This window comes from Cebidichthys violaceus, unplaced genomic scaffold (assembly GCF_023349555.1).
Source record: "Cebidichthys violaceus isolate CVI_PGR_0920_01 unplaced genomic scaffold, fCebVio1.0.p SCAF_83, whole genome shotgun sequence".
NCBI classification, from domain to species: Eukaryota; Metazoa; Chordata; class Actinopteri; order Perciformes; family Stichaeidae; genus Cebidichthys; species Cebidichthys violaceus.
In genome coordinates this window covers 706,863-721,176 of record NW_027176968.1, presented here as the reverse complement: position 1 = coordinate 721,176, position 14,314 = coordinate 706,863, and the positions used below count along the sequence as shown (strand labels likewise).

General features: G+C 43.6%; 1 protein-coding gene across 20 annotated transcripts in view; it reads right to left on the bottom strand.

The window, feature by feature from the left end:
• The window catches only part of LOC137866407 (TRAF2 and NCK-interacting protein kinase-like), a 59,708-nt gene that overhangs the window by 12,459 nt on the left and 32,935 nt on the right, over window positions 1–14,314 (bottom strand). For 4 of the 20 annotated variants that reach the window (XM_068702295.1, XM_068702297.1, XM_068702298.1 and 1 more), the window contains exons 6-19: window positions 13,361–13,451; window positions 12,614–12,744; window positions 12,464–12,518; window positions 11,531–11,609; window positions 11,222–11,397; window positions 9,892–9,958; window positions 9,579–9,786; window positions 8,706–8,822; window positions 7,046–7,132; window positions 5,651–5,839; window positions 4,726–5,310; window positions 1,250–1,414; window positions 714–974; window positions 48–154 (exon numbers count right to left, since the gene is read on the bottom strand). In XM_068702295.1, the coding sequence (XP_068558396.1) occupies window positions 48–154; window positions 714–974; window positions 1,250–1,414; window positions 4,726–5,310; window positions 5,651–5,839; window positions 7,046–7,132; window positions 8,706–8,822; window positions 9,579–9,786; window positions 9,892–9,958; window positions 11,222–11,397; window positions 11,531–11,609; window positions 12,464–12,518; window positions 12,614–12,744; window positions 13,361–13,451 (2,318 nt within the window). The remainder of the gene's footprint in view (window positions 1–47; window positions 155–713; window positions 975–1,249; window positions 1,415–4,725; window positions 5,311–5,650; window positions 5,840–7,045; window positions 7,133–8,705; window positions 8,823–9,578; window positions 9,787–9,891; window positions 9,959–11,221; window positions 11,398–11,530; window positions 11,610–12,463; window positions 12,519–12,613; window positions 12,745–13,360; window positions 13,452–14,314) is intronic. The other 16 variants (XM_068702301.1, XM_068702309.1, XM_068702302.1 and 13 more) reach the window with 6 other exon arrangements.

Sequence of the window (14,314 nt, the reverse complement as noted above, 5' to 3'; positions counted from 1 at the left end):
CACCCCTGATCTAGATCATAAAGATGCCTTCAGTGTGCTAGCTTTACCTGGCCCGTATGAGTTGAGAACCTGTGCGAGGGCCCAGACCCACTCCTCCATTAGGGGAGTTCTTCCTGACCAAGGCTGGGGAGATAGAAGTGGTCCTCTGGGGGACCTGGACACACACAAAAACACACAGAAAGAGGGTCACCATCGCTGGTACAGCTTGGCTTTTAATCCCCTAGCAAGGAGTTCAAAGTTTTCAGAATGTTTCATATTTATTCATGATATATCATAATAAATTTGTGTGGTGGTATGGTAAAAGAGGTGCAGTAAACTGGGTGGAGGTGCTCTAAATACTACTTATATTTCTGGGTAATGTTGATAGGCTTGTAGTGTTACACCTGTCCTGGTTAACAATGCCAAAAAACAAATGCATACAAACAACTAGAGAGGGCAACATTGTGTGCAAAGTCATACACCAATCACTTTGCAACCAAACAATTGAGGAATCATCAGCACTGAAATATGATTTGTATGGTAAGGTTTAAGAGTTTATCTTAATCTTGATGCATGTTTATTATAATTATAATAACTGATACAAAATTCACAACGACATATAAACATCGCTGTGCAGCTATAACAATAAATAAACAATATATTTTTTAAACGTTTCTTCGACAAGAAAACCCATCATCAGTGATTGTCTTCCTTTCTGATTGTAATTCTCTGACCTTGGGTGGGAGGTCTTCCTCTCTCAGCCAGGCGGTCCTGTCCCGATCCCTGTCTCTGTCCCGTTCCCGGTCCTCTCTGCCTGTGATGCGCAGCGGGGGTCCGGGGATGTCAGAAGTGGGGTCTGAGTTCTGGCGGGGCATCTCGGGCCTGGGGGAGCCCACGCTAAGGCCCTCACTCAGAGCTGAGCCCGTCTGGTCCTGCAGAGACTGAGAGCCAGACATGGAGCCGGAGTGGGTCTTCACTGGAACCAGGTGAGCCATCTGTAAGAGGGAGAGAGATAAAGAGGTGTAGGGAAGAAAAGGCAAAAATTAATAGGGAAACACAATGGCAAAAAAATGCATTGAGATGAATGAAAGTAGGGATAAGGAGGGCCATAGAGAAATGAAAGAGAAAGACTGAGTTCTATGGAGGCATGAACTTTTAAAGGAAGTGTTCAAGGAGCGAAGAGACATGTGATTATTGATATGCTGTTCACGAGGAAACACACCAAACACTCACATCCCTTCCTTTTGCGCACACGTACACACACACACACCTGTGGTTCGATGGAGCGGTGGATGGGTGGGGTGCGGGCGGGCTGCATGCCCCCACTGCTGAAGGACTCGGAGCGGGGAGGGAGGGAGGGGTCGGAGATGCGGTTGGACACTTTGTGCTGCAGCGCTGGGGAGCTCTGTCTGTTCAGCTTTGATCGCTCCTCCACCTGGGACAGGTCACATACCACTATCACTCACAGCCAAGCACGCGGCACAACCAATCACCACGCTCGACCCACTGTGGGTCTTGCCTCCCCATGCAACCTTACAAGCCGCCAGACAATCTTACCATCACGCTGTGGGACAACTGTGTGAGTTCTTATATCTCATATAGATTTCTTATATCTGTAAATCTGTTTTAATGTCCTTGAGCCATGACCAAACTGCCTCTCTGAGAAATTCAGTGGAAGTCTTTTGTTTGCAATGTTTTGGTTGTTTATCTTCTACCATTTTTCCTCTTTCACTCTGTTTGTTGCGTACGTGTGTCTCCATGACCCACATACAGTTGAGGAGTAAGAATGTCTGGTGGCTGTGGGGAAAGGTCAAGAATTATCCCTAATCTTCTTTAGCAGACAAAACCCAAATCATACATTTGAGTATGTGCAAAGGTAGTGTGCACACATACAAACCCATGTTTGATTTTTATGTACATAAGAGCTCGAGTGACTGCTTCCACGTAATTGTGGGAGTGCGCGTGAGCGTCAATGCCAACGAGCACCAAATATCTGTGAGTGAGGAAGGCGGAACGCTCTGCTTGCCAGTGTAATCAGATTATCTGCTGTGCAGTGAGAGAAGGCTCCGAGGAACACTCCCAGCTGCCCAAATCACACTTTCCCCACTCTAAACAATCTACTCAACGTTTGCTGGAGGGTTGAGTCGTGGCTCAGCAGGGCATAGTGTCAATAGCCCCCAGGTAAACATCCGTGTGCAATGAGCACCATCCCCTTTGGAGGCTTTCTGTAATTCAACATGAGCTCATAATCTCATAGGATTATTCAAGATTATGACCTGGGTCATGCAACAACTATGCAATACTGTGCCAATCCTCAAATCTTTGGTAGTTGCCTGCTAGGGAGTCATCTATCGTGAGGCAACCATGACATATATATGGTGGCAGAAAACGTCTCAAATACTTTGTTAGTTGTTCTCTTAGGATGAAAGGCGACTACAGATGAAGGGAAGAATTATAGACAAATAGTAGCTAAATACAAAGAACCAATGTAAAAAAGAATATTTCATGATTCAGGAGAAGCACTGCTGTGATCCAAGTCGAGTTTAATCTGTTGATGTTTACGCAATCACGGTTAGCATAAACATCAACTGACCTTCAAAAGATAGAGAGATTAGTATTAAAAGATCCCTTTACAGAAGAAAAACATTTTGGGAAGTGCTGCTTAAATCTTCATTTGCGTGTATTGAGTGTTTGGGTTTATCCCTCACCTACCACCCAAAAGCTCTCTCTACCATGGCAGAAATTCCAAGAGGTTAAAACAGAGCATTAGAAAAAGTTAATTGTGGCCACAGCGGCATCTACACTATGAAAGGACACAGAATAAGGTTAGGAAGGAGAGCAGATGGAGGACAGAGGGAATCCCCAGAGGATCCAGGTTTGTTAGAAGGATCCCACCACCACCTGGCCCGCACCCGTCACCATGCGGGAGTTGATTGAATGGTTGACTGACCTAAAAAGAAGATGGGATGAGTGGGTTTCCCCGATGACATCGACACCAATATGGCCAAGAGCGGGCTTGTCATGGTGCTTTGTGGCTCACTGGATGGTAAGGGTGACAAGGTGGCTAGCAGAGTGTGTGGGTGAGTGGGGTTAACTAAGCTACCTATGCATCAGGGTGATATTAGAAACTGTCCCTAGATAAAAGCACCTCTCCTCTGGATCTCAGTACCAGTAGAAAATGTTTAAGTATTAGAGAACAGCCCATAAACAAACATGTAGATTAAGAAACAAATACACACACTTTGTAGAGAAGAACGTAGATATATTTACAGATCCTTAATGTATGTTAATGTGCCTTTGTGTATACATACTGTATATATTATGCTCTTGTACTTCTATCTTTGTGAGGACTAATTTGATTTAAAGTGAGAACATAGTTGAGGGTTAAGACTTTGTTTTAGAGTTGAGTTTAGGAGTAGGACTTGGTTAAGAGACAGTAGATGTTTTGATTTGTATTTGACTACAGTGTTGTTTAAAGATATGATTGGGAATAATTTAATCTTTATTTTTCCTAGTATTTTGCGTTCACCATATAACTAGCAGATACTAAAACAGTTTGTACCCTCAATGTGGTATCAACCAGTAGTAAAGGCAACACAAGGTACAACAATTAGATAAGTGTTGGAGTTTGGCATGTCGTTGTAATGGGGGTTAGGATTTTTACTTTTGATAATTTCAGTCACAAAATGGACGTACAAAATTGTGTGTGTGTGTGTGTGTGTGTGTGTGTGTGTGTGTGTGCCTATACATGTGTGCTTTATATATATGGGACTAGAACTCCGCACCAACAGATTTGATACAGAGCTGGTTCTGAGATCCAAAGGGAGAGCCATGTGGGGAGCAGCGGGGGGTAGACGCAGGTGAGATGTGAAGGGAATAAGAGGCGTGGTTGGGCAGGAGGAGGTGGCCATTAAAAGGTAGAGGCGATTTACCGGGCATGTTGGAAACAACGGGGTCAGGAGAGAATGGAGGGGAAACGGTACAGCCGGACCACGAGCCTGGGGATGGGGGGTTGGATTGTGGAGATGTGCAAGGAGAAAAGCCCAACCAAAAGGTTGGGCTGGTTGGAGAGAGGGACTGCATGTGGTCATTGCCACTACTTATTAGTCTGACCTCAGCCAGGTTCTGTTTGAGCATGTCTTCCGGGGCAGAAACACTAAGGTTCCACATAGAGGAGCAACCTCTTCCTTGACGATCAGAAGGAGGGGAAAGGAAGGGATTGTTATCAGGGACTGGAAGAGAACAGTTAGAGGCAGGTGAGAAGGAGTGCCTGTTTCTAAGCGAGGAGGAGTGGAGAGCACTGAAAGGGAAGGATTGAGAGAGGGGGTCAGTTATCAGAGACTCCATTGACTTACAGTTATTAGGGAGTTGAAGAAAACTGTTTGAGGCAGGTGAGAAAGAGTGCCTGTTTCTAGGTGAGGAGGAGTGGAGAGCATTGGAAGGGAAGGATTGAGAGAGGGGGTCAGTTATCAGAGACTCCACTGACTTACAGTTATTAGGGAGTTGAAGAAAACTGTTAGAGGCAGGTGAGAAAGAGTGCCTGTTTCTAGGCGAGGAGGAGTGGAGAGCATTGGAAGGGAAGGATTGAGAGAGGGGGTCAGTTGGGACCTCCCAGTCTGAGGACAATGTATGCCTCTCCTGGCTGAAAGATTCCCATCTCATTGACCCATGTTTAAACTCAGGTTCTATATCTACATCTACTCTACTGCAAGGTGAGTGCGACCTGCTGCGACGATAGTCACTAACCAGTTTGACCGCAGGAATGGATACAGTATTAGATCCAGACTGAGGTCCCTGTCCTGTCGACTGACGATGAGATTGTAGGGCCTTAAGCTGTAGGTCTGGAGGCATTAGCCCCTGGATGGCTGCCTGACTGGGGACAGAGAGAAGGCGGTCTCTTTGCTTCTCTTTCTGAGGCCCCAGAGGATATGGGTTGGGTACTGGATTAGACTGGCTGACTGGCCCTTGACTAGAATGCTCTTTATGACTCTTGCTAGGCCCCTTACGAGGCCCTTGGCCAGGAGACTGGCTGTTTTCCTGGATGGGCCCCGGGCTGCAGCTCCTACAACGAAGTTTCTGAGCCCTAAACTCTTTGACCTGCTGACTTATCTCCTGCTTCAGCCCCGGATCTAGGGGCTCACCGGGGTCTAGTGAAATACATATATTGGGGATGTGGTTGGGGAGGAGCTGGGCAACTTGGGACTGGGTTCGCCTAGGTGCCTGAGCTCTGTGGCCGTGAGAGTCAGGGGATGAAGCCGGTTGGTTGAATGACTGGTGATGTCGTAGTTGGGGGTGGGGCGGGTTACTCTGAACATGCTGCTGCTTCGGGACCTAAGAGTCGGAGTCAGAGGAGGGTAAGCAACAAAACAAACACATACAAAGCAGACAACACTCTGTGATTATCGAAGTAGTTCATATTCAAAAAGCAAGGCGTCCCACCGGACAGCTGCTTCTAGTAAGACCTGCTGAACAAGACATTGACAACACAAGAAGGCCATCGGTTGTGTTTAGAGTACAATAAGGGTTAATTTGCTAAACATTACAAGGATACATCTCCAATACATCCATATATTTAGTGTACTACTTTCTTCAGAGCTGGTGCTTTTCCTCACTCTACAACAATTATTTCACAACTTGGAAATAACTCCTGTTTGTTATTGCTGAAACTTACCTCTTTGGCCCAGGCAGGCTTGTCAGTAGGATTGCTGATATCTTTGTAGTGGTAAAGCGGTTTCTTCTCTGCTTGCCTTCCCTCCTGCTGCTGCTGCTGTAGAGACACCAGGTAGGCTCTCTCCTGATGAAGCTGCCTCTGCAGCCGCTCCGCCTGCCGCTGCTCCTCTATCTGCTTACGCTTGTACTCCTGGAGGGACAGAGGGAGAGGGGGGTATGGGAGGGAGGACAGAGATGAGAGACAGGAAAGCAAAACATAAAGAAACGAGGGTGGATATAGGAGGAGAGAAAGGAAGGGAGATCAAGAGGAGGGGAGAGAGGATGAGGAAGAGAAGGTAGTGAGAGACACAGAGATCAACAACAAAACAGGTAGGTAATTATTGCACAATCAGCTGTGAGAAAATTAGTAAATGACATGCAAATAATTCTTAATACTACTGCTACTAAACATGGATGGTTATCCTAAATGGGAAGCTGTCATTTGCACTGATTATCTCTGAAATGTTCTGTTTTGTGGGCATGATTTGCAAATAAATTGTGTAACAAGCCTTTTTCTAATGTCAGATTCCAGCCATGCATGAACAAATACTGCAAAACAGAACAGATGAACACAAATACTGACAACTGGAAGCAGGTATATGGAACATGAACACACACCTTTCAAAATTGTTATCACAATATTAAGGCTGATGATGGATTAAGGGACAAGAGAACTATCAGACATAAGGCATCGGCAAATCGTATGAGACAGGGGAGAGGAAGGTAGGAACTGAGAGGGAAGAAAAGATGGCAGTAGGGAGGGAAGAGGAAGACGTCATTTTTCGGGCACATCCCTGGATTTTTGCGCGTGATGTTGTTGCTGTGGCCTCTGGTGTTTACAAGGGTTGGATCTCAAAAGGTTTCTTTAAATATATTTCTCTTAAAAAATTTGACGTAAGGAGCACTGGACAAATACTACAAGACATACTGTGGATTGCTTGCAGTAATAAAACACAAAACTGTAGCCATGGATAAGACTGGGGCACTGACAGAAACCCTCTGAGGAAAACAACAATGTCCTACTTTCTCTTGGATGTTCTCACTTTGTGTGGGCCAACATGATTGGGGCTGACAAAACCGTTTTCCTGCACCCTCTGGGGAGTCTGTTGAGATCCAGCCAACAAAATGGTACAGTTCATGCAATTTAGAGATCAGAATAAATGCAACACAAGCATTAAGAGATAAGCAATTCATTGCTTCAGTTCCATGTTTTTCCTCAAACGTGTAGCTAACCGGTTGAGTGACTCAGACTGTGAATTCCCTCACAGTCAGTTCCTCTGTACAACATGCAGTGGGGATAGGGGGCCACACAGCACAGATGGGGAGCAGGAGTGGCACAGGGGAGGGCTACGGTTACCATCAGTAACGCCTGTTCTTGTAGTAGCTGCTGCTGGAGAATCTCTAACTGCCTCTGTTCCTCTTCCAGCTGTCTACGGATATACTCCTGAGCAGCGTGTCGGCACAAGGAAATAGAAATAGACCAAGAGAAAAATCAGAGAGAGAAAGACCGAGATAAATACAAAAGAGAGATACAGAGAAGATAATCTCCTGAGGTAGCTGTGAATGAGGAGAGAAGTTGAGAGTCAGAAGCCAGATGAAGCTAAGGAGACCATGTTCTCGAACAACTGTAATGCGTTACAAAGGAAATATGACAAAGAGAAGGGGAAAAAAAAAACAGGTTTGAATATATCTTTCCACAACACTTGAAAAGCGTGGGAGGAAAGTAACAGAGCGATAAAAAAGGGACAAGGATAGATTAAAAAAAAAATACAAATCTGAACAGGAGTAAGTTCAAAGAGAGGACGAGGGAAAGAAAGCAGAAAAAGATGTATACTACTGGGGAGAGTATAGAACAATCAAAATACATACAAGAGCAGAATCAAAAGTAGAAAGAGGATCCCAGAAGGCGTAAGAGGTACGAGCTTGAGAAACATACAGGTCTCATGACAAAACTTATTACATTTAGATCTCTAAGGCTAGAATCATTTCCAGTCTGACAGTATTACACTGGGACACGACACAGTCATTGTCTTTACTTTGTAAAAAGGACTCCCTGATAAATTATGCAAAAAATACTGAAAGCATCAGGTTTCTGTGCTATTCCCTCAATACTCTAAATGTTTATTGTGCATCTTTGACATTTAGTCTTTCCTTTATAAAAGAGTATGCCATAAATACAGCTGGAAAGGTATTTGTTCATTAAATGATTAAGATAATGAATTTAATCTTATTGCACAATAATTCAACAACTCAACAGTGCTATGAAAGACCATGAAATATCTGTTCACTAGAACTATCATCACTGTCATACCCACAGGAACTCCTATATTGGGGGCAGACCAGCCCCCAATATATATATATATATATATATATATATATATATATATATATATATATATATATATATATATATATATATATATACACATATATATTACTTTTTGTAAAAGTAAAAATCTCTTCAATTTTACTTTCGGATCTGTTTTTGAAATTCAGGTGGTCCCTTTATTTGCCAACTCATAGAGGAAAATCCATCCATTTGGGTTTTATTCTTATTCTTATAGACAGGTTTTTTGCATTAACTTATCGTTATGAAGTGAATGTTGATTGTACAATGTAATGGCTATAATAATGACACCATCCAAAATTACAGCCTTGTTTTCACGATGCAATTCAGTCTGCCAACTGGTATGATCTCCCGGGAAATTAAAGGCTTGATTTACGGCACAAAGAAAGTGCGTCAACCATTTTGCAACCAAAACAGGAAGAAGGTAGCCCTTTTTGTTTCCCCCGTTAGCTATCGGGAGCTATCCCCGTCACCAAACAGTATCAAGATAAGTTCTTTGAAGTTACAATCCCTTGTAGCGGTAATTTCAGTGGAACTGTGGAAAACAAAACAAGCTGGCACTAGCTCCAAAAGTTGTTAAAAGTCATCATGTCACAAATGTTTGCGTCACCATACGGTCTGTCTTCATGCAGTATGTGTTTTAGTATAATATCACAGCAAGTGTATAAACCTGTTCTCTCTCCGCATGCCTCCTCTCCTCCTCTCTACGGTGCTGCTCCATTTCCTCATAGCGCCTCCTCTGTTCCCTCTCCTGCTGCTTCCTCAGCTCTCGCTCTCGCTGCTGCTGCTGTCAGGAGGACACACGAAGCACAAGAAGATTCAGGATTCACACAAATTTAACAAATCATGTCTCAGCAGAGATTGTCACACACATGCTGAATCTTTGATCATTTGATCATCTTTCTTTTAAGATAAATGGAATTCCTTCCACAATATGTCTTATGTGCCTTTGCTTCTTTTATCAATTATGGAAGGAATTATATTCATAAATTCATACAGGATACAAATATTCAAACAGATGCATTTACACTTGCACAAGCACACGTGTATATGCTCGCACGGAGAGTCACAGACACATGCTTGGTCCAGAGTGGAGGGGTCATGTTAGTTGAGTCGAGTCATGGTGCTTAGCCGTGCGTTGGGAGGCAAACCCTTGTGGTAACCCAGAGAGAGCGCACAGATTATGGGCTAAGGATTTTCTTCTATAAACCCGCTCTCTGGAACTAAGAGAGGGACACTGGGGGAAAGGCTGTGTGTGTGTGTGTGTGTGTGTCTGTCTGTCTCTGTACCGCTCTCCCTCTCTACTGCAGCCTCTACCAAATGGTGAATGAAATGTTTTGTAAGTTTGAACTGCCAGAATGAGACACATTATGTCTGCAAACAGGCTTTTAGGTGTTTAAAGGACGAGCGCATGGAGAGCCAAACAGAGGGCTTCCATTGACTTTTGGTGTGTGAATGTAAATTTGGGCCATGTTTAAAAGTCGCTCTCGATAAATGCATTCCACTTGGTCAAAGGTCACAGTCAAAGCATCCTCCAGCTTACCTCCTCCAGCCGTCTCCTCTGCACCTTCTGCTCCTCGATGCGTTTCTGTCTCTCGGCCAACAGTAGGCGCTTGTGCTCCTCATTCTGCTGTTGCTCCAGCTGCTGCTGCTGCTGCCGCCGCTGCGCTTCCGATCGCTCCTTGTTGGCCAGCTGGAGGCGCAGGAAGTCCCGCCTCAGGGTCGACTCTCCGGGGACGTTGATGATGGAGCTGTGAATGGACCGGTAAGAAGACAGGGCGAGTTTGGAGTTAGTGAATACATGTCAAATGTGTTTTGGGAAAAAAACTTGTGGATATATTTGTGAGAACACTGACCTTGGTTCACCCGTTTCTCTTTCTTCATCCTCCTCTTCACTGCCACTGTACTCATACTCTGTCTCATCTGATCGAGAGAGAGGAGAGAGAAAGAAAACATGTTAAAGAACAAAAATCATAGAAAAGTGAGAAAGGTAAACCCCAGCAGTGAGAAAAGCCATTTCACTTCCTGTTTTTCATTTTTCACTTGAACTACCTTTGTTCATTGCTGAACAGCTTACAATTCTTGCATTACCAGATTCCTCACTCCTTAAAGGCACTTTCTCTTAGCCGCTTTGCATACAAGTATAAATCGTTATTTTACTGTGTGTAGCGAGGTGGAGAACATTTGCTCGGAGCTCTTTCAGTAAAACAGGGCTTAAAGCATAACAGTTGTAGAGGCAGCCCGGCTCTTCCTAAAACACATTCACATGGACCTGTCCTCCGAATGTGACAAAGTGACAGCTGGAGAGGGCCACAGTCTGTACATGACAAGACTTTTCTTTACAACATCACGACTTCCGCCCTGAAGTATGCTGTTTCTTGAAGCGGTTAATGTGGATCTTACTGGTGCAGTCCTGTGCGCGAATGTCAGTCTATCACTCAAACTGTGTGTGTTTGTGCGTCGTGGAGGAGGGGAATGGAAGTCTGTCACTTTTATTTCCTGCCTGTTCCCTGCCTGTTTCAGCCAGTTTAGATTAATACAATAGTTTTATTTCACTGAGTTTGATCAGGATATCTTGATATATGATTTCATCATATGATGGCCCGTGTCTGTCCAATCCTGGGAGCACTTTGCTGAGTGTCAAGAGGGCATCGAGGCCAACATGAGTTATGGCCAAGCCCCTAATGTATGAAATTCAGTATTATCATATAATTCATCTCGATCATATCTGCATATGTTCATTTACTTGCAGCCGTATCAGAGCTGTATGAAGGTATTGCTGATGTATAATAACATTTCATACTGCTGCTGCTTCACATTAAAAGCATTCAACTGGCTAAACATGGGGTGCTTTTATTGTGAAACAGTCACAGAAAACATGTCTTTGTCATGTAGGTTAAGGCTGACAGTAATTGTGTACCTATTGGTTAAAGAAGTAAGTTTTAGTGTTAACTAATCCAAAGAATCATTTTGAGTATGAACCATTATATAATACAATTTTGTGACATACAGTATCGTCATTGCAATTACCGTTTACACAGAGGAAACTCCTTTTAATGTCTGCAAGCAGCAAGAGTCTATCAAGAGTGACTACCTAATCAATCAGTCGCTCCACCTCCACCTAAATCTGCATGTACATTTGCGTTTGAATCCACATGAACACGTCTGTGTCACGTTATTCCTCACCCCTCTCTCCTCTCTTCTTCTTGGTGCGGTCGATGTGGTCCTTCAGCTGGATGCGGATCTGCCTCTCGTTGGGCAGGTCTTTGATGAACGGGTGCTTGAGGAGCTGCTCTGTGCTGGGTCTCTGGCTGTGGCTCTTCACCAGACAGCTCTCTATGAACGACTGGAACTTCTTGGACCTGAAACCGCAAACACACAAACACACACACATACACACACACACCAGAGAAGTAAATGAAAAACCTGCTGTGATCGAGTGTATGTCTGAACTGGTTATTCGGCTTTTGATAGTGCTGGACCATTCACACTCACCACTTCTTTGACTTGAGTCTGGGGGCAGGATTGCGCGGGATGAGGAAGAGGGCTCTCATTGGGTGCATATCACACAGTGCTAAAGATTCAGATATCAGGTACATAACACGGGTGAGTTAGGGTGAATGTTTCTAGCTAATTGTGATGAACATATCATGGCATATAGTCAAAGTCAGCTGGAGTTAGTTCTCATTTGATCAATATAGGCTGCCAATACTGATAACAATCTATCAGTTTCACAAACACACACACACACACACACACACACACACACACACACACACTTAGGTCTTGTCAACTTGAAAAAAAACATATCCATCTCACAAATAGGCACTTGTGCATGTACTGCTATACCATTTAGTTATTAGAGTTTTTTTAATATTCAAACTTGTACATTGTCAAACCAAGCTAGTGGTTAACTAGTATTCAGCTCAAAAGGATACCAAGAATAAAAGACGTTTTAAATATTAGATAAATAGATTATTTCTTTCACAGCTTTTAGTTCCTCCTATGTGTGCCATGTGACTGACAGTTTCCAGAAATTGCTGGAATCCTAATTAATGTGAATACTTTGGATTTACTACACCCATATACCATGTCCACTTTGTGAAGCACACACTGAAATATTCTCATGTAGTTAGATTAGATGATACAGTAATTTACCGATTTTTGCTCAGTCAGACTTTCACCAGAAGTAGCTTTTTTTTTACCAAACCAGAATAATAATAATCACAATGACTGTGTGCAACATTTAGGAATAAGGTAATGAACGGAAAGAAAAGAAAAAGCTTGTGGACGACCAATTTGATATCTGCTCCTTGGCCTTGCGTTGGCCTGGACAGAAAAAAAATTACTCTTGATTATAGTGATCTACTGTCGTGGCATGAAGGGAAGATGTGTAGCAGAGGTGTGTGTTATTGCAGGGGTACGTACGTGGTGCTCCTTCCGCCATCTCTATTGCTGTGATTCCCAGTGACCATAAATCACTCTGTAATGACAGAGAAGCAGTGTGTGAATACACAGGGTGATCACAAAAAGCACCACAGACAGACACCTTCAGCGGACAGGTGGTTGCTGAAGCACCTTGAAGTCGTACGTGGCTTCAGGGTTCTCGTCACAGGCGATAACCTCCGGTGCCATCCAGTATGGCGTCCCGATAAACGTGTTCCTCCTTCCTACTGTTCTGTCCAACTGGGCTGACACACCAAAGTCCACTACAGAGCAAATAAACACACAAAAAAAAAATCATACTTCAGGATATAGTCTGCAGTCTACTTAAACCATTGTTTTTTACTGGTTCCTTTGTTTGTGTGTGTGTGTGTGTGTGTGTGTGTGTGTGTGTGTGTGTGTGTGTGTGTGTGTGTGTGTGTGAGTGTGTGCTGACACCAATGGGGCTTTACTAAACTCCATAATGGACTCTAAACAGGAACGAATTGCCCAACCTGCAATAGCTTGCCCAATTTACACACACACACACACACACACACACACACACACACACACACACACACACACACGCTTTATAATCCCCTCCCCACTGGGCTTTAGGGGGAAAGAGAGAGAGAGAGCGAGCGAGTCACTTCTTCAGCAATCTGCACCATGAACAGTGGCAGAGCTACAGAGAGATGAGTAGGCTGGTATTCAGCATAAAAGAAGAAAGAAAAGCCTCACGCACACTCGTACACACACACACACACACACACACACACACACACACACACACGCACACACTCGTACACACCTCTGATCCATCTGAAATGCTATACTACATCCTCCTGCCCTCCCAATCCTAAAGCCGTTTTGTCAAGTGGGGTTAGATGACAGACTGACCTAGTTTGACCTCTGCGTTCTCCGTCAGCAGGACGTTCTGTCCCTTGATGTCTCTGTGGATGACCTTGTGCTGATGGAGATGAGTCAGACCCTGCAGACAGCGACACATGGTGGAGGAACGCCAAGTCATGATAATTATCATTATTATCATTAAACCTCAAGAGCTTAGTAGTCGTTTTAGCTGTCTTAGAAGTAGTAAATGTAGTAAATTACATTGATTTTGGAGCAACATACACCACCTGAAGTTCATTATTTCTAGCAAAGCCTGTCTGTAAATGTTTTATTGTTTCGTCAGGAAAAGCAACAAACCGACTATTCAATGTACAGACCGAATATACGTTAAATAGCATTGTGATATACATGTCTCAATCTCACATATATAGGATCTTTGGTGCATTGAATCCGAGCAAAATCGTGAATGTGACAGGTAGTCATGCTTGGAAATATAATTTAATAATTCTTATGTTAGTGAAGACTCTTGTATTTACTGTAAAGTGACTGAAATAACCATTCAAATAAATGATATGACAATGACAATTGGCAGGGTGAAACTGCTAAAAGGAAAAAAGAGAAGACTAGAAAAGAATTTAAAAAACGGACAAGATAAAACCCACAGTAAAAGACAGACAAAGGGAAGGAAGACACAGAGACAAAATGTAAGTGGACAGAGGCACACAGAAAGAATCAAGACCAAATCACAGCAGGAAAAGAGGAAGCAGAGAGCACGAAATAAGATGCCAGATGAGGGATGAAAAAAGAAATAAAAGTGGATGAAAGGAAATCATTGTTGCTTCAGTTCACAGCAGCACTGCGTATAACTGAGTCTGTCTGAGACTTTAGCCCTCAGCACGAAAAACACACAATAACAGATAGTAGAGATAAGATGTGGGGGAATGAGTATGATTTCCCAAAGAACAATTTCAATGTGTTGCTTTTACATCGCTCCAAAACACG